This window comes from Wyeomyia smithii, chromosome 1 (assembly GCF_029784165.1).
Source record: "Wyeomyia smithii strain HCP4-BCI-WySm-NY-G18 chromosome 1, ASM2978416v1, whole genome shotgun sequence".
NCBI classification, from domain to species: Eukaryota; Metazoa; Arthropoda; class Insecta; order Diptera; family Culicidae; genus Wyeomyia; species Wyeomyia smithii.
In genome coordinates this window covers 99,065,680-99,090,720 of record NC_073694.1, presented here as the reverse complement: position 1 = coordinate 99,090,720, position 25,041 = coordinate 99,065,680, and the positions used below count along the sequence as shown (strand labels likewise).

The 25,041-nt window shown below is 41.7% G+C and overlaps 1 protein-coding gene and 1 pseudogene across 1 annotated transcript; one reads left to right on the top strand and one right to left on the bottom strand.

The window, feature by feature from the left end:
• Positions 1-217: 217 nt before the first annotated feature.
• On the top strand, positions 218-1,882 carry LOC129718722 (uncharacterized; annotated as a pseudogene).
• LOC129716974 (uncharacterized) lies at positions 1,338-2,674 on the bottom strand. Its single transcript, XM_055666818.1, has 2 exons — positions 2,401-2,674; positions 1,338-2,342 (listed from the first exon to the last, which is right to left on the bottom strand). The coding sequence occupies exons 1-2, from the start codon at positions 2,569-2,571 to the stop codon at positions 1,338-1,340; spliced, it is 1,176 nt and encodes a 391-aa protein (XP_055522793.1). The 5' UTR covers positions 2,572-2,674.
• Positions 2,675-25,041: the final 22,367 nt, after the last annotated feature.

Sequence of the window (25,041 nt, the reverse complement as noted above, 5' to 3'; positions counted from 1 at the left end):
AAAATAAAATTAGTAATCATTGTAGTGCATTTACTTATTAGCACGGATAAATCTGTTTGGCAGCTCTGAAAACAAGCTAGTGTGTATTTTCATTTTGATGTATCCGTTGTTTATTTGTTTGATCCGAGTGAATTCGTACGTATAATTCTTTTTTAATGGAAAATATAAAAAGTTAGTGTACTACAATAATAAGTTTTTCCTTTCTAGCTTATTCAGAATGGCAGAGATTCGGTGTAACGTTCACAATTGACACGCATCAACAAATACGGTTTATCATTGTTTATATGGATTCTATTTTCTGGGCTTGTCAAAAGTTCAGTTAGCTCAAATATATGGAAAAAGTTACGTTACAATTGGGAATTGGATACGACGATATGAGGAAAACGGATTCTTCACTCGAAAAGAAAGGGCTCTCGTCTATTTACGGTTTAGTGCAGTACAGAGGCGATGGATTGTCGATCTCTACAAGTGCAATCCTGTATTGATGTTAGACGAAGCAAAACAACGATTTCAAACTACATTTTCTGTTACAATAAGTACGGCTTCTATTTGTCGTATTCTGCATGCAGAAGGCTTTACATTTAAAGCATTGGAGCGTCGAGCGATTCAACTTCGTGAGAGTGATGTAGTACGGTTTGCAAATGAACTGTTTTTAATTAAGTGGGATCTTCATATGCTGTTATTCTTAGATGAAGTGTCCTGTGACAACAAAGGAATTCTACGAAACAAGGGGTATGGACAAGTAGGAAAGCGCTTGATTTTTCGTGGAGAGTTCAACCGCTGTCCGCGTGTTTCCATGCTATCTTTTATGGGACAAACTGGACTTATTGAAACGTTTTATACAGAGGGAACGTTCAATCGTATTCGCTTCTTCCACTGTTGCCGCTCGTTAATTTGTTCAGGACTTATACAGAGATATCCTGGACAACATTCTGTATGGATTTTGGATGGAGCCAGAATCCACTGCCATAGAGCAATAGTAGAATACCTCCGTTCCCTTGGAATTTATGTTGTCTTTTTACCAGCTTTGCACCATTTTTCAACCCCATTGAGTTTCTTTTTGGTTACTTAAAAAGATATTTGAAACGAACCTACATTGAACTTCACACAAAAAATTTAATGGTAGCAATCGCAGAAGCTATCCAAAAATTTAAAAACTTCGACAGTACTAATGTTTTCAAAAAATGTGGATATCAGGCCGGACGAATGTTTGATCCCAGATTGGGGTTGGCTCAAGATACGACACATTTTGGTTTTCGAGATGACTGCTAGGATGAATGGCTTATACTCATTATCATAAATAATTATCAACTACATCATACGTAATAAATGTGTATTTATTCATGGTCAACATCAGTACAATCTGTGACTTTGCTTGCTAGAAATTGTGAATACTCATTATCTTCTACGGTAACTGTATTTCTCATAGCAGTGATCATATCGCAGTGGTCATGTAAAAGCTGCTCCATTTCTAGAATTCTTCTTCCCATGACTGCAACCAAGGTACGTAAATTATCACAATCTTGTTTGAGCTGACCCACGATTCGCGTATAGGCTTTGTTTTCATTCTCTGCTACACGAAGATCAAATTTCGTCCTGAGAAGAACGGTATCCGAGTGTATTGGCACAGTTCGAAAAAGGGCAATGAGATGTTTCGGTGGCAGTTGGTTTATGAGTTCTTCACGCATTGTTGTTGGTTGGGTACTTATGTAGTTGGCCCAACAAGACCAGTTTATATCGTCTGACGTCAAGTGATTTCCATGTGAAACTTTAAGAGTTTCCTTTAACTTATGTAATGACACATTTGACTCAGCTCCTGCTCGATCTTTTTCAGCAGGTCGTAGCAACTGACTTTCGACAGCATGGTACTTATGCGCAGTTAACACAGAATCTGAATAGCGATAAACAACAACCGTAATGGTTTTCGATAGCCATCCCTGTAACGTATTAGATGTCACATCCGATGGGGCTATATTTCGTTTCCCTGATTTGTCCTGAAAAATTAAGAATTTATCTTTTGATTCAAACGATGGATCTTCATTATCCCAAGCGGCCTCCAAATTCGTTGAATGTCCTTTAGGATCAAAATCCTTGAAGATAACAGCCTTCGTGATAAATTGTGCACAGTATTCCCATATTCTGTTGAGCACTCCTTCAACAGAATCATCTGTAACTTCTACGGTTCCACGCTTTTCAAACGATTTCTGCCCTTTAAACTTTTTCTCCAGTATATCCGCATGAAAACTAAACAATTTCTCTTCGCTACTATTTCCTGCTGGTTCTAGATCATCCAATGAACTATATTCATCACCAGCCGTCGGTAATTTCTTTGTAGATCGCTTCTAGGAGGTAAAATAAATAAAAATTATTAAATCCAATTTATAAAGTTTTTAAACGTACCTCATCATCTCGGTTCGATGCAGAAATTAATGTTGGTGAATTACTTATGGTACTCTGTATGTGCATTTCTGTCTCTCCGGATGATTCAGAACAAGAATAATGGGAATCTAAAAACTCAACTTCGTATGTACCTTGTTCTTCACTCGAGATAGAATTATAATCTTTTTCCATTTCAAAATTTCAATTATTTGCTCAGTGGTGCTGTACGTTGTGTCTTTTTTAGGGCTTTTTTCCAAAGACGTGAACTTTCGTTGATACACTCTTCCGGTCAGCGCTGCGTACGTTGTAATTGATCAACATCCCAGCTGTATCGATACCTTCTGAAAACAGTATCGATTCCTAGATCGATTCTCAGGAACGGAAGCTTTGCTCATTTCGAAAATTCCGCATAATGAAAAGATTTCTTGCAACGCACAATATGATTAAAACGATTAAATATACAAATTAATTTAATAATTACTAAATCAACTGATTCAATTAAATACAGCATTGTTAAAAACTGGAGAGTTTTATTGCTTTCAAAAACTAAAGAAACATCTATCACTCTGCAACTTCCATCCTGCGAAGATAGTTGATAACCTGCGAAATTGAATGAAGAAAAAATTAATCGTTTTTTTTTTTCGAATTTTCTTTGCAGCAAAAAAGTTGAAGAGGTTGTTAATAAGACACGACCGCAGAGGTAACGTAGAATACGACAGCCTGTCTTATGTCAATATCTTTCTTGGAGTAGGTTTGGGAATACACTCAATTGGGGTTAATTAATTTAATAGTCTCTTTGCTCCAGATGACGTTTACCTCTGTAGCCGGTGTAGTGTCGTCATTACTTTTTGTAACTATCAGTTTTTATAAATCTTGTCTTGCTCATCCCTAATAAGTTCTGCATCTTAGACACCCCTTCTTGAACGAACAAGGTTATTCGTTGCGCTAAAAAAAGAGTAATAAAAGGCATTGTAAGTTCTGTTTTAAGCGAGACCAGTCGTGTATGTTTTGATTTGCTCGGTACAGTATCCGAAACCTCTCGACTCTACAGTGGCGAATGAGGTGAACAATTATTGTAGAACGCCGGGTAAAGCGACATTTTTGCCGAAGTTTTTTCCGCGGAGTGGATTGAGTTTTTTAGTAAGTTAAATGGGTTGAAGAAAAAGATTTCGAAAGTGTATTTGGATAATATAGCAAATCAAATTGTTTTGTGACTGAGTGCTTATGTATAAGATATGGGTAATGATATACAAAAAAATCGGTGATCCAGAAGCAAATTGAATTGTGTCGAAACAGCCTTATAAAGGGACCAAATGTGTCCTGAACTGTGAACACGCCAATGGCGCCGTTTTGGGAGAAATCAGAATGTTCTCAAATTAAGTGCTTGTATATGGCGGTGGGTGATAAAATGCAGAATCGGTCAAGTTAAGTTGTGTTGAGGCAGTTCTTTGGAATAACAAAATATGTCTTGAACTGTGATCACGCCAATGACGCCGTTTTGGGGGGAAACGAAATTCGCTATATATATTGTGTCGCAAAGAAGATGGCCGCTGAATTTTTTATAACAGCAAAGAAGGGAGTAGTGATGGAACGGTTGTGTAGTAGTGAGAGAAAAAGAAAGAGTTGGTGTGGAATGATGCAAATATTTCGAATATGTGTTTGTTTTACATGACGATGAAGAATCTCTGGAGAAAATGATCATGGATAGACTGTGTTGGTAGTGGTACAGGTACATTTTTTTCATGTACTGATGAACTGAAATAATCGTAAGTATGATGCAAAGCTAAAGACAGAGCCATAGACGATTGGGTGAGTCAGAAGAAACCTATTGAAAATGTATTAGGTACGTGATTCTATAAAAAACTTTTTCCTTGAGAGAAATAATTATTACATTTTGTCCAGTGAAGCCAGTGTTATTAAATTATATAAAAACTCAAATGTTGATGCAGAGACATAAAGCTGGATTTTGAGTAAATGGTTGCTGTAGTTATAAAATCAGTTGTGAAATGGGCCGAGTTCCGGATTCACCTGAATAATTAAAGTAAAAATAAAATGTTATATGAATGATGTTAGAAATTGAATTTGGGGAAATATTATGCTCGCATCAAAACCGCAAATGTAGATAAATTTTATTGTGATTGGGTAAATGAGTTTTGAATGTTATCTTGTTCTCGGTCCGAACAGTAACAATGCTTTGAGCAAGGCCAAATGTATTTTTTTTCTTCACATATGTAGGCCAAATGTGTTAACATAATAGTTTGATTTGTATTTTCGGTCGGGTTTTACCAAAGTTACAAATGGTGAAATGGGCCGCGTTCCGGATTCATCTCTTACAATTGACACTATTTGTTCACATAAAATGTGCTAAACTAAAGAGCATAAATGAAGATAAATTATATAAAAAAAATATCTGAATCAGTAGCCGAGAGCTGGATTTTTCAGTTTATTCATTGGTTTGAAACAGAGACGTTTATAGTTATAGTTTAAATTAGTTTATTTGACACGGCACGATACATTTTCTGTTTTACTGAACCGAGTACAATTCGTATTAATTCTACGTTAGCAGGGAAAAGAGGGAGGCCTTTTTTTATTCTCGCGGCCGACTACGAGATCCAATTTTTGGGATTTAAGGTGAGAGGAGGGGAGATCCAATTTTGACTTAAAACTATTTTGGAATTTTGTTTTCCAACTGGTAGAGCAATTGTATTCTCGTTTGTTGTGGGTTCAAAATATTTGTGTCAGCATAGATGCGGGCTCTTCGTTTCCGTGTCTTCAGCATAGTATATTTGTATCCTTAATCTGACAAATAGACAAAGAAAATTTTAAATTTTGAGGTCAGCGTTTTTCAGAAAGCAGTATAGCTGTGTCATGTACTGCAGATCACCGCTTCCCAGAATGTCTCTAACGGGTACGTTCGGTTGTTTTCCTCGGGCCCGAAGGGAATCTATAAGCTCGGACCTAACACCACAGTATTCGGTACACGACCAAACAACATGCTCGATGTCATGGTAGCCATCGCCACAAACGCAGTGATTACTGTCTACAAACCCTATACGAAAGAGATGCGTGTTTAACGTGTAGTGATTGGACATAAGTCTGGACATCACGCGAATGAAGTCCCGACCTACATCCAACCCCTTGAACCATGCTTTTGTCGATACCTTAGGAAAAATGGAATGTAGCCACCGTCCCAGTTCATCTGAGTTCCATGATGATTGCCAACTGTTGAGTGTTCTCTGACGCAAAATGCTATGAAATTCATCATAAGCAATTGATCTTACATAAATATCGCCATCAATAGCACCCACCCAGCTAAAGCGTCAGCCTTTTCATTGCCCGGAATGGAACAATGAGAAGGGACCCACGCTAAGGTAACCCGGTAATTTTTATCTGTTAAAGCACTTAAAAACCGCCGTATTTTCCTCAGGAAATACGGGGTTTGCTTCACAGTCTTCACCGATCGCAGAGCCTCAATGGCACTGAGACTGTCTGTGAAGATGAAGTAGTGGTCTATGGGCAGGGTTTCGATGATCCCAAGAGAGTACTGAATAGCAGCAAGTTCTGCGACGTACACGGAAGCAGGAGCATCGAGTTTGTAGGAGGCGGTAAAATTTTCGTGGAAAACACCGAAGCCAGTGGACTCATCTAGATTAGATCCGTCAGTATAAAACATTTTATCACAACTCACATGTTTGAACTTATTCAAAAAAATCTTAGAGATCTCTTGTGGGCGCAATCGATCCGGAATACCAGAAATGTCTTCTTTCATGGTGGTGTCGAAGAATATAGCATTGTTGGAAGTATCTAAAGGTGCGACATTGAAGGGAACGTATGAAGAAGGGTTAATATCTTGAGCCATGTAGTCAAAATATAAAGTCATAAACCTGGTTTGGGATTGAAGGTCGACCAACCTCTCGAAATTTTCAATTACTAATGTGTTCACGACGTGTGTGTGTTTCAACGGAAGAATACCCGCTAGCACTTCAAGACTCATCGTATGGGTCGACTGCATGCAACCCAAGGCAATACGCAAACAACGATATTGTATTCTTTCTAGTTTCAAAATGTGCATGTTCGCAGCGGAGCGAAAGCAGAAACAACCGTATTCAAGAACTGACAGTATTGTTGTTTGGTATAACCTTAGAAGGTCTCCTGGGTGAGCACCCCACCAGGTTCCGGTAATCGTACGAAGAAAATTAATCCTCTGTTGGCATTTTCGTGTCAGATACCTAATATGACAAGCCCAGGTGCATTTAGAGTCGAACCAGACCCCGAGATATTTAGCGACTAAAACCTGAGAGATCGTTTTACCCGTTAGTAAGAGCTGCAGCTGAGCTGGGTTATGCTTCCTAGAAAAAACGACCAACTCAGTTTTCTCCGGAGAGAATTCGATACCCAGCTTATAATTAATTACTATAATTACTAAATCAACTGATTCAATTAAATACAGCATTGTTAAAAACTGGAGAGTTTTATTGCTTTCAAAAACTAAAGAAACATCTATCACTCTGCAACTTCCATCCTGCGAAGATAGTTGATAACCTGCGAAATTGAATGAAGAAAAAATTAATCGTTTTTTTTTTCGAATTTTCTTTGCAGCAAAAAAGTTGAAGAGGTTGTTAATAAGACACGACCGCAGAGGTAACGTAGAATACGACAGCCTGTCTTATGTCAATATCTTTCTTGGAGTAGGTTTGGGAATACACTCAATTGGGGTTAATTAATTTAATAGTCTCTTTGCTCCAGATGACGTTTACCTCTGTAGCCGGTGTAGTGTCGTCATTACTTTTTGTAACTATCAGTTTTTATAAATCTTGTCTTGCTCATCCCTAATAAGTTCTGCATCTTAGACACCCCTTCTTGAACGAACAAGGTTATTCGTTGCGCTAAAAAAAGAGTAATAAAAGGCATTGTAAGTTCTGTTTTAAGCGAGACCAGTCGTGTATGTTTTGATTTGCTCGGTACAGTATCCGAAACCTCTCGACTCTACAGTGGCGAATGAGGTGAACAATTATTGTAGAACGCCGGGTAAAGCGACATTTTTGCCGAAGTTTTTTCCGCGGAGTGGATTGAGTTTTTTAGTAAGTTAAATGGGTTGAAGAAAAAGATTTCGAAAGTGTATTTGGATAATATAGCAAATCAAATTGTTTTGTGACTGAGTGCTTATGTATAAGATATGGGTAATGATATACAAAAAAATCGGTGATCCAGAAGCAAATTGAATTGTGTCGAAACAGCCTTATAAAGGGACCAAATGTGTCCTGAACTGTGAACACGCCAATGGCGCCGTTTTGGGAGAAATCAGAATGTTCTCAAATTAAGTGCTTGTATATGGCGGTGGGTGATAAAATGCAGAATCGGTCAAGTTAAGTTGTGTTGAGGCAGTTCTTTGGAATAACAAAATATGTCTTGAACTGTGATCACGCCAATGACGCCGTTTTGGGGGGAAACGAAATTCGCTATATATATTGTGTCGCAAAGAAGATGGCCGCTGAATTTTTTATAACAGCAAAGAAGGGAGTAGTGATGGAACGGTTGTGTAGTAGTGAGAGAAAAAGAAAGAGTTGGTGTGGAATGATGCAAATATTTCGAATATGTGTTTGTTTTACATGACGATGAAGAATCTCTGGAGAAAATGATCATGGATAGACTGTGTTGGTAGTGGTACAGGTACATTTTTTTCATGTACTGATGAACTGAAATAATCGTAAGTATGATGCAAAGCTAAAGACAGAGCCATAGACGATTGGGTGAGTCAGAAGAAACCTATTGAAAATGTATTAGGTACGTGATTCTATAAAAAACTTTTTCCTTGAGAGAAATAATTATTACATTTTGTCCAGTGAAGCCAGTGTTATTAAATTATATAAAAACTCAAATGTTGATGCAGAGACATAAAGCTGGATTTTGAGTAAATGGTTGCTGTAGTTATAAAATCAGTTGTGAAATGGGCCGAGTTCCGGATTCACCTGAATAATTAAAGTAAAAATAAAATGTTATATGAATGATGTTAGAAATTGAATTTGGGGAAATATTATGCTCGCATCAAAACCGCAAATGTAGATAAATTTTATTGTGATTGGGTAAATGAGTTTTGAATGTTATCTTGTTCTCGGTCCGAACAGTAACAATGCTTTGAGCAAGGCCAAATGTATTTTTTTTCTTCACATATGTAGGCCAAATGTGTTAACATAATAGTTTGATTTGTATTTTCGGTCGGGTTTTTCCAAAGTTACAAATGGTGAAATGGGCCGCGTTCCGGATTCATCTCTTACAATTGACACTATTTGTTCACATAAAATGTGCTAAACTAAAGAGCATAAATGAAGATAAATTATATAAAAAAAATATCTGAATCAGTAGCCGAGAGCTGGATTTTTCAGTTTATTCATTGGTTTGAAACAGAGACGTTTATAGTTATAGTTTAAATTAGTTTATTTGACACGGCACGATACATTTTCTGTTTTACTGAACCGAGTACAATTCGTATTAATTCTACGTTAGCAGGGAAAAGAGGGAGGCCTTTTTTTATTCTCGCGGCCGACTACGAGATCCAATTTTTGGGATTTAAGGTGAGAGGAGGGGAGATCCAATTTTGACTTAAAACTATTTTGGAATTTTGTTTTCCAACTGGTAGAGCAATTGTATTCTCGTTTGTTGTGGGTTCAAAATATTTGTGTCAGCATAGATGCGGGCTCTTCGTTTCCGTGTCTTCAGCATAGTATATTTGTATCCTTAATCTGACAAATAGACAAAGAAAATTTTAAATTTTGAGGTCAGCGTTTTTCAGAAAGCAGTATAGCTGTGTCATGTACTGCAGATCACCGCTTCCCAGAATGTCTCTAACGGGTACGTTCGGTTGTTTTCCTCGGGCCCGAAGGGAATCTATAAGCTCGGACCTAACACCACAGTATTCGGTACACGACCAAACAACATGCTCGATGTCATGGTAGCCATCGCCACAAACGCAGTGATTACTGTCTACAAACCCTATACGAAAGAGATGCGTGTTTAACGTGTAGTGATTGGACATAAGTCTGGACATCACGCGAATGAAGTCCCGACCTACATCCAACCCCTTGAACCATGCTTTTGTCGATACCTTAGGAAAAATGGAATGTAGCCACCGTCCCAGTTCATCTGAGTTCCATGATGATTGCCAACTGTTGAGTGTTCTCTGACGCAAAATGCTATGAAATTCATCATAAGCAATTGATCTTACATAAATATCGCCATCAATAGCACCCACCCAGCTAAAGCGTCAGCCTTTTCATTGCCCGGAATGGAACAATGAGAAGGGACCCACGCTAAGGTAACCCGGTAATTTTTATCTGTTAAAGCACTTAAAAACCGCCGTATTTTCCTCAGGAAATACGGGGTTTGCTTCACAGTCTTCACCGATCGCAGAGCCTCAATGGCACTGAGACTGTCTGTGAAGATGAAGTAGTGGTCTATGGGCAGGGTTTCGATGATCCCAAGAGAGTACTGAATAGCAGCAAGTTCTGCGACGCACACGGAAGCAGGAGCATCGAGTTTGTAGGAGGCGGTAAAATTTTCGTGGAAAACACCGAAGCCAGTGGACTCATCTAGATTAGATCCGTCAGTATAAAACATTTTATCACAACTCACATGTTTGAACTTATTCAAAAAAATCTTAGAGATCTCTTGTGGGCGCAATCGATCCGGAATACCAGAAATGTCTTCTTTCATGGTGGTGTCGAAGAATATAGCATTGTTGGAAGTATCTAAAGGTGCGACATTGAAGGGAACGTATGAAGAAGGGTTAATATCTTGAGCCATGTAGTCAAAATATAAAGTCATAAACCTGGTTTGGGATTGAAGGTCGACCAACCTCTCGAAATTTTCAATTACTAATGTGTTCACGACGTGTGTGTGTTTCAACGGAAGAATACCCGCTAGCACTTCAAGACTCATCGTATGGGTCGACTGCATGCAACCCAAGGCAATACGCAAACAACGATATTGTATTCTTTCTAGTTTCAAAATGTGCATGTTCGCAGCGGAGCGAAAGCAGAAACAACCGTATTCAAGAACTGACAGTATTGTTGTTTGGTATAACCTTAGAAGGTCTCCTGGGTGAGCACCCCACCAGGTTCCGGTAATCGTACGAAGAAAATTAATCCTCTGTTGGCATTTTCGTGTCAGATACCTAATATGACAAGCCCAGGTGCATTTAGAGTCGAACCAGACCCCGAGATATTTAGCGACTAAAACCTGAGAGATCGTTTTACCCGTTAGTAAGAGCTGCAGCTGAGCTGGGTTATGCTTCCTAGAAAAAAACGACCAACTCAGTTTTCTCCGGAGAGAATTCGATACCCAGCTTAAGAGCCCATTCAGACAAATTGTCTAAGGTATCTTGCAATGGTCCTTGCAGATCGCTAGCCTCGCTACCAGTAATGGATACAACGCTATCGTCTGCAAGTTGCCTTAGCGTGCATGAATTTGCAAGACATTCATCGATGTCATTGACGTAAAAATTATATGAGAGAGGACTTAAACATGAGCCCTGGGGAAGGCCCATGTAACTAATTCGGGAAGTTGTCGAATCGCCATGTGAGAAATACATATGCTTTTCTGACAACAAATTGAGCAAAAAGTTATTCAAGTTTGGTGAAAGTCCCTGCAAATGAAGTTTCGCGCTTAAAACTTCTACAGAGACAGAGTCAAAAGCCCCCTTAATATCCATGAACGCAGAAGCCATTTGCTCTTTTCGAGCAAATGCGAGTTGAATTTCAGTAGAAAGCAACGCTAGGCAATCGTTCGTCCCTTTGCCCCGGCGAAAGCCAAATTGAGTATCTGAAAGTAAACCGTTTGTTTCGACCCATTTGTCTAACCGTAAGAGGATCATTTTCTCCATTAATTTCCGGAGGCAAGAGAGCATCGCAATCGGCCTATATGAATTGTGATCAGAGGCAGGTTTCCCGGGTTTCCGAATAGCAATGACTTTTACCTCCCTCCAGTCATGCGGAACAATATTTAGCTCAAGAAACTTGTTGAACAGGTTCAACAAGCGTCTCTTTGTAGAGTCGGGTAGATTCTTCAACAAGTTGAATTTATTTCCATCCAACTCTGGAGCTTTATTGTTGCACGATAGGAGAGCCATTGAAAATTCCAACATCGAAAATAGGGGCTCTTCCGTGGCTACTAAAACGCGTCGCGAAAGGTCTTCTTTTCCGGTACAGAGTCCGGATAGACCTTTTGGCAAATTCGAGTATTCAGCGGTCTAAACTCTCCTCGCTCTCATTCGAAACGTCACGATTCCGCATGCGCCTGGCGGTATCCCAAAGAGTGCTCATCGCTGTTTCCCTCGACAACGCGTTTACAAACCGCCACCAGTATCCGCGTTTTTTGCTTTATTAAGCTCTTTATCTGTCTATCCAGTACATCGTACTTTCGAAGTAGATTGACAGTGCCGTACTCCCGGTAGTCCTTATACGCCGCGGACAGCTCAGAGCACTCTTTGTCCCACCATTTGTTGGGAGGGCGCTGTCTAATCGTTACCCCGGGTATCGGTTTCGTCTGAGCTTGAGTCGCGGCGTCGATGATCAAGCCAGCTAAGAACGCGTATTCTTCCTCCGGAGGAAGTTCCTCGTGTGTCTCGATAGATTCCGCTGTAAAAGACTCATAACGCTTCCAATCAATATAACGTGTAAGTTCGTAGGAAATATTGATTGGGTTCGGGGGAGTTGAACCATTAGCAATTAATATAACGATTGGAAGATGATCACTACCGTGGGGATCGTTGATTACTTTCCACTGGCAATCTAACGCTAGTGATGTCGAGCAAAGGGATAGGTCAAGCACGCTTTCACGTACTGGAGGATTAGGTACACGTGTCGCTTCCCCAGTATTCAAAAGTGTCATATTGAAGTCGTCGATTAAGTTACAGATTAAAGAAGATCGGTTGTCGTCGTACAGCGACCCTCATAGCGAACAGTGAGAGTTAAAATCTCCCAAAATCAAAAAAGGTGCGGGAAGCAATTCTGCTATATCAACGAGTTGCTTCTGTTCAATCCGCGCGAATGGGGGAATATATAACGAAACAAGGCAAAGGTCTTTTCCATTCATATTCGTTTGAATGGCAACAACTTCAATATTTGAGATCGAGGGGAGGTCGATTCTGAAAAAGAATAGCACTTTTTGATCCCTAAAAGTACCCCTCCATCGTGTGAGTCTCGATCTCGACGAATGATGTTGAAATCGTGGAAATTAAGTTGGTCATTTGAATTGAGAAAAGTTTCACAGAGCGCGAACGCATCACAATTGTATGTGTTTATCAAATGTGAAAATAAATCGAATTTGGGGATGATACTTCTGCAATTCCACTGTAATACAGTGATAAAATTCCTAACGTCTTTCGCCGTATTAGCCATCGAAAGATATGATAGCTGAAATGAGGAGCCAAGTCGCTGTGAGTTGCTTCAAAATGGTTTTCACTGTGGGTAGAAGGGCAAGAAGAATGTTTTGAAGGGGATCTGGTATGTTGAATGTTTTAAATATCCAGTCCACAATATCAGAGAATTTTATGAACCCTGTTTCTTTTATGTCTTCTGATCGAGAAATGGGTGCACGAGGGGTTTTTGGTGCCCCAGGAAGCGGTGGGTACTCCTGGTTTGATTTGAAATTAAAACCGGGGGTACTTGCTTCGGTTTTTCTTCACCGCTTCCTTTTTGTGTTGTCTTATTGGTCATTCCGCTAGGGGTTATCTTACGACCTTTGCGAGGAAGATTAGGAGAGTTGAGCATTCTCCTCTCCCTAGATCCCTCTGGCAAGGCATAAGAACACCCTTCGACGGGATCGTCAGATGTACCCTCATCGGTTGGCAAAAAGGAAAAGATGTTTCCTGTCGAGGATGGCTCAGCCCTCTTAAGCATTTCTGCAAAAGAGCGCTTTGATCGTTCCTTAAGGGAACGCTTAATTTTTTCCTCGCGCTATTTGTACGCGGGGCACGCCGAAAGGTCATGCCGAGTTCCCTCGCAGTAAAGACACTTGCAGTTTTGGCAATGCATGACCCGCGGTACGAACAGGCGTACAGGCAGACGAACCCTGTCCAAAGAGATGTAGTTCGGCAGTGCGGATCCGGCGAATTACACGGAAGGAATCCGAAGGGAGGAATTTCTTCTTCCCTTCTTCGATGGATACTGAATGCAATTGCTTGACACCCAGTATCTTTACATCTTGAATCAGGGGGTTCTTGAAGCAGCCAACCCCGTGACGCAAAATGTCATCGACCGTGAGGGTTCCTTCGGTAACCACACCGTCGATCTCCACGTCTTTGGCAGGGATGTACACGCGGTACTCCCTTGTTAAGAGCTCGTAGCTAGCAATTTCGTTTGCTTGCTTCAAGCTACTCACGACAACTCGCAGTTTGTTCGGCCTCACCTTCGTAATCTCGGTTACGGCCGAAAACTGTTTTGCCAGGTCTTTGCCTATTTGAATTATATTCAAAGGTTTCTTTATGGGCTGGAAGTAAACAACGTAGGGAGCACTAGCGGCATCTGGGTAAGCTTTTACCCGTATTTCCGGTACCCTTGGTACGGGGCTAGGTAGCGGGGGTGGTGCAGGGGAAGGTAAGGGAGAACTGCTGGGGGAAATTTCAATTTCTTTCCCATTTGTTTCCACATCCAGAAAAAGTTGCACCTGCATGTCGTCCATTTTGCGGGAGCGTTACGCTCTACCGCACACAAACGATAAATATTCGAATGTGTGGGGGGGGATCAAATAGTTGATATTAAATTTTAAAAACTATATTTCAAACTACAATGGATCAAATAAAAAAGAGACAGTAATACTAATAATAATAACAATAGAAATAATACTAATAATAATAATAAGAATAATAATAATAGCCTCGTAGATGCCACTTGTAGTTGACTTCCACTCGCTCGATCGTATGGTGGTCCGTGCTGCTAGCGGGGTAGCAGCGGTGCGGGAGAATTATTCTTGCTGATATATCACCTGCGTATCAGATCACTGGCGGGGTACCCAAGTAACCAGCAAGCACTAAATCATTGCCCTACTCACTTATATTTAATCACCGAATTCGTTTTTTTTCACCGACTTTTCAACAGCTGAGCGCTCGGTAAAACGTTTGGTAATATAAACCACTACCGACCGATCAGTAATCAAATTGTTGTTGCTCTCTGTCATTATTACCGACCTAATTTGTGAAAACGGCGAATGCCATTAGTTGCCAAAACCACCGATCAAATCTGTAAGTTGTGTAAGACAGTACCGGAAGATCTGTGATGTTTGTTTTTTGTTCACTTTTAATTATTTAAGAAAACCAGAAATATGACGTAAATTTATATGATTATTTTTATTCAAATGTTACTAAAAATTTTAACTATTGAAAACTAAAAAAAATCAAAAATCGACGTTCGTCGCACCAAATTTGCATGAGTGAAAATCAATTCAACGTTTTTTACTGCTGTGGACTGTGCATGAACTTCATGCCAGTTGTGCTCATAGTTTCGAAGCGGAGGATCTTCCGGATATGTCCATTAACATGGCGATGTAAACTATTTACGTAGCATGCAACAGATGCTCGGAAGTAGAAGCAAATAATGTGATGGTTTGATGCCTAAGATATTCACAAATTTTATCATCATATACTTACGAAAAATTTGTTCTATGCGATCATCTTCTTGCTGAAGATGTTGGAAAACGTCCTCCATTTTTTTTTCTTTCGCAGGAACCTCAATGTTCAAACGAACCGAGAATGTGACTTGACAACCAGAAGGAGAACAGCGAATAGAGAAAATTTGACAGCGCTATAGTTGGTCCGGTAGTTTTAAACCAATATTCAGTAAAAGTTTAATTTACCGAACAGTTCAGCAGAAAGTATAGCAGTATTCAGTAAAATTATTTGTTGATTACAGAAAATATGTAAAGTTATATGAATTTTACAAACTACTCTGTATTTTCTCAAACTTACCAATCGGAATTGTAATAATAATTACCGAACTTATATTATCTGATCGAGTGTGTATACCCACTTAATTCATCTCGGCAAACTTCCCAACAGCTGATCGATCTCGGCGAACTTTTTAACAAATATCAGCAACACATTTCGACGAACATTCAGCAAATATATCGATTTACCGTGAACCAGCAAGTTATGACATCTCGTCTGCCGAAGTTCATGAAAATTCTACCGAAAACTTGTAAAACAGTTCGCTGAATTTATCAGCTGTTGAGTTCTCGGCAATAAAATCTAAGTGTGTACACACTGTGTATACACACTCAATCAGATAATAAAAGTTCGGTAATTATTATTACAATTTCGATCGGTAAGTTTGTGAAGATACAGAGTAGTTTGTAAAATTGATATAACTTTACATATTTTCTGTTTTAGTTTTTAAATAGTTTATTTGACACGGCACGATACAATTTATGTTTAACTGAGCCAAGTACCTTTTTTTTTAATTCTAAATTAGCAGGGAAAAGAGGGAGGCCTTTTTTTTATTCTCGCGGCCGACTACGAGCTAGTGGGGATTTAAGGTGAGAGGAGGGGTGTTACAATTTTGTTTTTAACTATTTTATATTACAGAATGTATTCATTTGTACGTGGCTAACCAGTGATGTTCTATTTGAGCAGTTTTGGTCTGAGGTGTCTGCGTAAACATAAAGATGCCGAGTATTCGTTTTAGTGTCTCCAGCCGGGTGTATCATTCTCTTTCAGTTTGTGACAGAAATTGTATTCTAGCAAATAGATAAAAGAAATCAAATTTTAATGCCAGCATTTTTTATAAACCCGTATAGCTGTGTCATGTACTGGAGATCACCGCTTCCCAGAATGTCTCTAACGGGTACGTTCGGTTGTTTTCCTCGGGCCCGAAGGGAATCTATAAGCTCAGACCTAACACCACAGTATTCGGTACACGACCAAACAACATGCTCGATGGTACCATGAGGTAGCCATCGCCACAAACGCAGTGATTACTGTCTACAAACCCTATACGAAAGAGATGCGTGTTTAACGTATAGTGATTGGACATCACGCGAATGAAGTCCCGACCTACATCCAACCCCTTGAACCATGCTTTCGTCGATACCTTAGGAAAAATGGAATGTAGCCACCGTCCCAGTTCATCTGAGTTCCATGATGATTGCCAACTGTTGAGTGTTCTCTGATGCAAAATGCTATAAAATTCATCATAAGCAATTGGTCTTACATAAATATCGCCATCAATAGCACCCACCTTAGCTAAAGCGTCAGCCTTTTTTCATTGCCCGGAATGGAACAATGAGAAGGGACCCACGCTAAAGTAACCCGGTAATTTTTATCTGTTAAAGCACTTAAAAACCGCCGTATTTTCCCCCGGGAAATACGGGGTGTGCTTCACAGTCTTCATCGATCGCAGAGCCTCAATGGCACTGAGACTGTCTGTGAAGATGAAGTAGTGGTCTATGGGCAGGGTTTCGATGATCCCAAGAGACATATTTTCTGTATTCAACAGATAATTTTACTGAATACTGCTATACTTTCTGCTGAACTCTTCGGTAAATTAAACTTTTACTGAATATTGGTGAAAAACTACCGGACCAACTATAGCGCTGTCGAATTTTCTCTATTCGTTGTTCTCCTTCTGTTTGTCAAGTCACATTCTCGGTTCGTTTGAACATTGAGGTCCCTGCGAAAGAAAAAAAAATGGAAGACGTTTTCCAACAACTTCAGCAAGAAGATGACCGCATAGAACAAATTTTTCGTAAGTATATGATGATAAAATTTGTAAATATTTTAGGCATCAAACCATCACATTATTTGCTTCTACTTCCGAGCATCTGTTGCATGCTACGTAAATAGTTTACACCGCCATGTTAATGGACACATCCGGAAGATCCTCGGCTTTGAAACTATGAGCACAACTGGCATGAAGTTCATGCACAGTCCACAGCAGTAAAAAACGTTGAATTGATTTTCACTCATGCAAATTTGGTGCGGCGAACGTCGATTTTTGATTTTTTTTTAGTTTTTAATAGTTAAAATTTTTAATAACATTTGAATAAAAATAATCATATAAATTTACGTCATATTTCTGGTTTTCTTAAATAATTAAAAGTGAACAAAAAACAAACATCACAGATCTTCCTGTACTGTCTTACCCAACTTACAGATTTGATCGGTGGTTTTGGCATCTAATGGCATTCGCCGTTTTCACAAATTAGGTCGGTAATAATGACAGAAAGCAACAACAATTTGATTACTGATCGGTCGGTAGTGGTTTATATTACCGAACGTTTTACCGAGCGATCAGCTGTTGAAAAGTCGGTGAAAAAAAACGAATTCGGTGATTAAATGTAAGTGTGCATATGGTGAGGCATCGACGAATAGTTCTGTTTCATCTTCACGGCTATAGTACCCTAGCGTCTTGATATGATTCCATACTTTGTCCTTTGGGTAGTTCAATCCGTCTTCCAGGTTTTTTTTTCTTCACCTATCGTTTATTTGGCACGGCCCAAATACAATTTAATGTTTAACGGCGCCAATTATATCTGATGACTTAAAATCTTTAAGCAAATTTTTTATCATCGCTGCCGACTACGAGCTGAAATTAAGTCTATCTTCAAACTAGCATATATTTTTCAATCAATGTTTTGTAGTTGAACGGTCGTCCGATGATCGTCGAATGGCCATGAATATGCAGCATGTATGGATTTGTTCTGCTAAGCCACGATGTCATGAGCTGGGACAGGGGCTTGTAATCCTCGGGTCCTCGAAGTAATGTGCGGGGCTCAGTTGCTGGTTATGGTTCGTTGTTGTTGTTCGCTGTTGTTCAAGCCAAGATATCACGAAAGGCCTCGGGTTCTCAGTACCTGGCGGATTCGTGTGGGGTCCAGTTGCTGATTCCGAAATCGAGGTCTATGACGTGTTCTTGCCATTTTGTTGAATGTGGATGGAAAGGAATGGGACTAGACTGGGGCGTGGATGGATTTCAGGAAAATGTATACAAGGGACATGTAGGGTAGGTCACGACTCGCCAAGATATCACGAACAGGAACAGCTGGTCCTCTACCTTCGACCCGGAGGGAAATAATTAATTTTAACCTGGCGTCATGGTGTACAGGGCATGACCAAACAACGTGCTCTATGTCGTGATAATCTTCACCACAGTCACAGATACCACTTTCCCCGAGCCCAATACGACGGAGATGCGTATTAAATCTATAGTGATTGGACATAAGCCGCGACATCACGCAAATGAAATCTCGACCTACATCCAACCCCTTGAACCAAGGGCTCGTCGATACCTTGGGGATAATGGAATGTAACCACCTTCCCAGTTCTCCTCTAGTCCAAGAATTTTGCCAACTGATGATCGTATTCTGACGTACAAGTGCGAAAAACTCATTAAAAGCAATTGGTCTTTCATAAATTTCACCGTTTGTTGCGCCCACCTTAGCCAAAGAGTCCGCTTTCTCATTACCCGGTATCGAGCTTCTCACTGGGACCCACGCTAAGGTAATCTGATACGATTTTTCGGATAAAGCACTCAGATGTTCCCGTATTTTCCCCAGGAAATACGGAGAGTGCTTAACATCTTTCATCGATCGGAGAGCCTCAATGGAACTGAGACTGTCCGTAAAGATGAAATAATGGTCCGTGGGCATTTTTTCGATAATCCCTAGGGTGTACTGAATTGCAGCTAATTCTGCGACGTAAACTGAAGCAGGATTATCGAGCTTATGGGAGACGGTTAAATTGTTATTGAAGATACCGAAGCCAGTGGACCCATCGAGAAGTGATCCGTCAGTGTAGAACGAATTGTCGCAGTTGATATTTCGATATTTATTGGAAAAAATTTTGGGAATCTGCTGCACGCGTAAATGATCCGGGATTCCACGAGTTTCTTCTATCATGGATGTATCGAAAAACACAGTAGAATCAGAAGTATTTGATAAGTTGACACGATTTGGAATATTCGAAGAAGGGTTAATATTTTGGGACATGTGATTGAAATACAATGTCATAAAACGGGTTTGAGAATTAAGTTCGATTAACCTTTCAAAATTTTCAATCACAGGACGGTTCAAAACCTCACATTTGATAAGAATACGAGAAGACAGGCTCCAGAAGCGGTTTTTCATTGGTATACTCCAGCTAAGACCTCCAAACTCATCGTATGGGTCGATTGCATGCAACCCAAGGCGATACGCAAACAACGTTATTATATTCGCTCCAGTTTGATCAAATGTGTGTTTGCTGCGGAGCGGAAGCAGAAACACCCGTACTCAATAACAGACAATATCGTTGTTTGGTAAAGCCTTATAAGGTCTCCTGGATGGACTCCCCACCATTGTCCGGTTATTGTACGATGAAAATTCACTCTTTGTTGACATTTTTTCATCAGATACCTCACTTGACAACCCCAGGTGCCTTTAGAGTCGAACCAGACACCAAGATATTTGTGTACCAAAACCTGAGAAATCGTTTTACCCATTAATTGTGTTTGAAGCTGAGCAGGTTCATGCTTCCTAGAAAAAACTACTATCTCAGTCTTCTCCGGAGAGAATTCGATACCTAGCTGTAAAGCCCAAGCAGACAAATTGTCTAAGGTATCTTGCAATGGTCCTTGCAAATCGGCAGCTTTGGCTCCTGTAACAGAGATTACACTGTCGTCTGCAAGTTGTCTTATCGTGCATGAATTTGCCAGACATTCGTCGATGTCATTTACATAAAAGTTGTAAAGAAGGGGGCTTAAACATGAGCCCTGGGGAAGACCCATGTAGCTAATTCGAAAAGTTGCCAAATCGCCGTGCATAAAATGCATGTGCTTTTCGGACAACAAATTGTACAAAAAATTGTTCAAAATTGGAGAGAATCCTTGTCGGTGAAGTTTACCCGAAAGAATGTCAATAGAAACGGAATCAAAAGCCCCCTTAATGTCCAAGAACGCAGACGCCATTTGTTCTTTGCGAGCATACGCCAGCTGAATATCTGTTGAAAGCAGCGCAAGACAATCATTCGTCCCTTTGGCACGGCGGAAGCCAAATTGAGTATCCGATAGTAGGCCATTTGATTCGACCCAATGGTCTAAACGACGGAGTATCATTTTTTCCATCAATTTCCGGATACAGGATAGCATTGCAATCGGCCTATAAGAGTTGTGATCAGAAGCTGGTTTCCCTGGTTTTTGGATGGCGATCACCTTCACTTGCCTCCAATCCTGCGGTACAATGTTTTGCTCCAGGAACTTATTGAACAAGTTCAACAAGCGCCTCTTGGCATTACCGGGTAGATTCTTCAACAAGTTGAATTTGATTCTATCTAACCCAGGCGCGTTATTGTTACAGGACAGGAGGGCAACTGAAAATTCTGCCATCGTAAAAGGTCGCATCACGAACAATATTTTGCTCAGGAACAGAGTCCGGACATACTTTCCTGGCAAAATCAAATATCCACCTACTTGAAGACTCCTCGCTTTCGTTGACCGTTACGCGATTCCGCATTCTTCGGGCTGTGTTCCAAAGAGTGCTCATCGATGTCTCCCTCGACGTCTCGTTCACGAACCGACGCCAATATCCGCGTTTCTTTGCTTTAGCCAAGCTTTTAAGCTTGGTATCAAGCTCCGAATACCGTAAATAGTCGCCAGGTATACCTCCCTTCTGGAAGGCCAAAAACGCGTCGGATCTTTGCGTGTAGACATCGAAGCACTCTTGATCCTACCACGGAGTGGGAGGCCGTTCTTTGATCGTTACGCCGGGATATTTCTTCGTTTGGGCTTGCAACGCGGCGTCAAGAATCAAGCCCGCGAGGAGGTTGTATTCTTCAAGTGGTGGATGATGTTGAATCGACTCGACCGCTTTTGAAATCATTTCCTCGTATAACTTCCAATCGACATTCCGTGTGAGGTCATACGGAATGTCAATTGGTCGCATGCGAGTTGACCCGTTAGTAATTGAAATAAGAATAGGCAAATGGTCGCTACCGTGAGGATCGAGGATTACCTTTCATGTGCAATCCAACCGTAGCGACGTCGAACATAATGATAGATCCAAAGCGCTTGGGCGCGGTGGAGGTTTCGGGATACATGTCATTTCACCGTTGTTCAAAATAGTCATGTCAAAGTCATCGCAAAGGTTATAGATTAAAGAGGAGCGGTTATCATTGTAAGGGGAACCCCAAGCCACACCATGAGAGTTGAAGTCTCCCAAAATCAAACGTGGCGAGGGAAGAAGTTCTTTTAAATCAAAGAGCAGTCGTTGCCCAACCTGTGCTCTGGGAGGAATATATATTGAGGCAGTACAAAGCTCTTTACCTTATATTGTCATTTGACATGCGACAACTTCGATACCTCGAGCGGGGGCCTAGCGTAGTTGGTAACGTCTCCGCCAACCACGCTCGACGCCTGGGTTCGAATCCCACCGCCGACATAGGTGTCGATGGTTGTGAGGTGGCGTGATCCACTCACAACCAACCCAACTGGTCTAGATTCAATTCTAGCCGACACCGGGAGATTTTCTGAGGCGAAAAATCTCTGGGATCACGCCTTCCATCGCATGAGGAAGTAAAGCCGTTGGCGCCGGTCCGTTAATCAACGGGTCGTGAGTTAGGGTCCTGGGTGGAGTCGCCTCCCCGGGCGTCGGTGATTGGCACAACAACAATGGCGGAACTAGACCGACGGTAAATAAGCGAGAATAAAAAAAAAAAAAAAAAACTTCGATACCTGGAATCGAGGGGGGGTTAATACGATAGAAAGAATAGCACTTTCTAATCCCTAGAAGTACACCTCCATAAGGGGTGTCTCGATCAAGGCGAATAATATTAAAATCATGGAAGTTGAGATCAATATTTGAAGTGAGCCAAGTTTCACAAAGTGAAAATGCATCGCATTTGTTTTTATCTATCAAAACTTTAAATGAATCCATTTTTGGTACATTACTTCTACAATTCCACTGTAAGACAGAGATAGAATCCTTCATATACGCAGTTGAATTAGGCATCGAAGGATACAATCGCTGCAAGGAGGGGCCATTGGGCAGTCAACTGCTTCAAAAAGGTTCTAACTGTTGGGAGAAATGCTGTGAGAAAAATTTTAATCGGATCGGGTTTATTGATAGTTTCAAAAATCCAGTCCACAATGTCAGAAAAATTGACCAGTCCAGCATTTGATTTATCAACTGGATGTGCAAAGGGAACAACTGGGGTTTTAGATGTTCCAGGATGTGCTGGGAACTCCTTCTGAGACTTTAAATTTGCAAGCCCAGGAGGAGTTTGCTTCGGCTTTCCGCAGCACTTTTAGATTTGTTCGTATTATTCATTCCATCTTGAGAAACCTTAGGGCCTTTCCTGGGAAGCTAAATTCTCCAGGATTGGCGTAGGACGTTTCTGCTGGTGGATTGTCAGAGTCCGTTCCATCCGAAGACAGCAGATCAAAGGGGTTCGATGTTATGGTAGAAGTGGTCACGGTCTTCTTAAAAATTTCAGCGTAAGAACGCTTTGAGCGCTCCTTAAGAGACCGTTTAATTTTATCTCTGCGTTGTATGTACACCGGGCATGTGGAAAGCTCATGCAGATTTTCCCCGCAGCGAATACACTTTTCAGCGTTTACACTGCAAGAATTTTCCGCATGAGTCTCCCCACACTTGCCACACCGTGCCTTATTGCAGCAGTAGGCTGTATGACCTAACTGCTTGCAATTGGTGCAATTCATAACACGGGGCACATACAAACGCACAGGCAGACGAACCCGGAATCGAGACGTGGCTAGGGAGAGCAGATCCGGCAAACGTAACGCGAAACGAGTCTGACGGAGTGTAAACTTTTTTACCGCTGACGAGCGACATAGACCGTAATTGCTTACAGTCCAATATCTTCGCCTCAGTATTGGAATTCTTGAAGCAACCGATTGCGCTCAGGATACACTCGACAGACAGACTCGAATCGGTTATCACACCGTCGATCTCCACGTCTCGTGCGGGTACATACACGCGATACTCGCGTGTAAAGAGCTCGGAGCAAGCTATATCGTTGGCCTTTTTTTTATTTTTTTTTTTAAAGGTGGCGGGGAAATCTGCAAACAGACACCTGAGAAGAGAACTCAGGGTGTGGGGATGAGACTGGGGGAGAGATGCTGGGGTGGTTACACTCGCCACACACGTTGCAGCTCCAGAACAATCTAAGAGGCGGCCGCACAGACCGCGTTCCAGATGTCCGGGTCGTCGCACATCCTCCGGACTAGATTGTCCGGAGTAGTGCCAGGCCCGTTCACAGCCATCATGTTGCTCCTCGCTCTTACGAAACGGGGGCATACGAAGAAGACATGCTCAGCAGTCTCCTCCTCCTCCACGCACTCGGGACACAAGGGGGACACCGCGTGTCCGAACCTGTGCAGATATTGCCTGAAACAACCATGGCCTGACAGGATTTGTGTCAGGTGGAAATTCACTTCACCATGTCGTCTCCCGACCCAGCCGGATATCTCCGGTATAAGTCAGTGCGTCTATCTGCCCTTTGTGGAGTTGGACCATTCCCGCTGCCAGCGGAGCATCGAGAATGACCTTCTGGTACCTCGTATGCCCCTTGTGTCACGTTGGTCGAAACACTCTCTGTCCTCCTTGATGGCGATGCTGATAGGCATCATGCCGGACAAGACACAGATTGCATCGTATGACACCGTACGATACGCACTCGCAACTCTCAGGCACATGAGCCTGTAGGTACTTTCCAGTTTACCACGGTAACTGTTAGTACCTAGCGCTCTGGACCACACTGGCCCACCATACCTAAGTATGGACGAAACCACGCTGGCAAGAAGTCTTCGCTTGCTGCCATAAACCGCTGAGCTATTGGACATCATACGAGATAGTGCTGCAATAGCCGATGAGGCCCTCTTACAGGCATAGTCGACGTGACTCCCGAACGTGAGCTTGTCGTCCACCATAACCCCCAAGAGCTTCAGGGATCGCTTCGAGGTGATGGTGCAGTTCACAACCGTGACCTCCGTCTTATGATGCGCGAGCTCCAGTTTCCTGGAGCGCATCCAGTCCTCGACCTTGCGTATACAGTGCGCGGCCGTCAACTTGACCTCCTCGATAGACTCGCCGTAAACCTCCAGCGTTATGTCGTCTGCAAAGCCGACGATCACAACCCCTACAGGGAACTTGAGTTTCAACACTCCGTCATACATGACATTCCACAACACCGGGCTCAGGATAGAACCTTGCGGAACTCCTGCGGTAATTGGGACGCACTTCTAACCCTCCTCCGTGTCGAAAACAAGTACACGATTCTGGAAATAATTTTCCAGAATCTTGTACAGCGACACCGGTACATGGATGCTCCTGAGCGCGAGCGCTATGGAGTCCCAACTGGCACTATTGAACGCATTCTTCATGTCGAGCGTGACGATTGCGCAGTAGCGTATTCCCCTTCTCTTGCGCTGGATTGCTACCTCCGCCGTCTTGATGACGGAAGAGATTGCGTCCAGCGTGGACCTGCCCTTCCGGAAGCCGAACTGGTTACTTGCCAGACCGTGTACACTCTCCGTTTACCTCACCAGTCTGTTGAGGATGATCCTCTCAAGCACCTTGCCCGCGGTGTCCAGCAGGCAGATAGGCCTATGTGCCGATGGGTCCCCTGGCGGTTTGCCAGCCTTCGGCAATAAGACCAGTCTCTGCCGCTTCCACCTGTCCGGA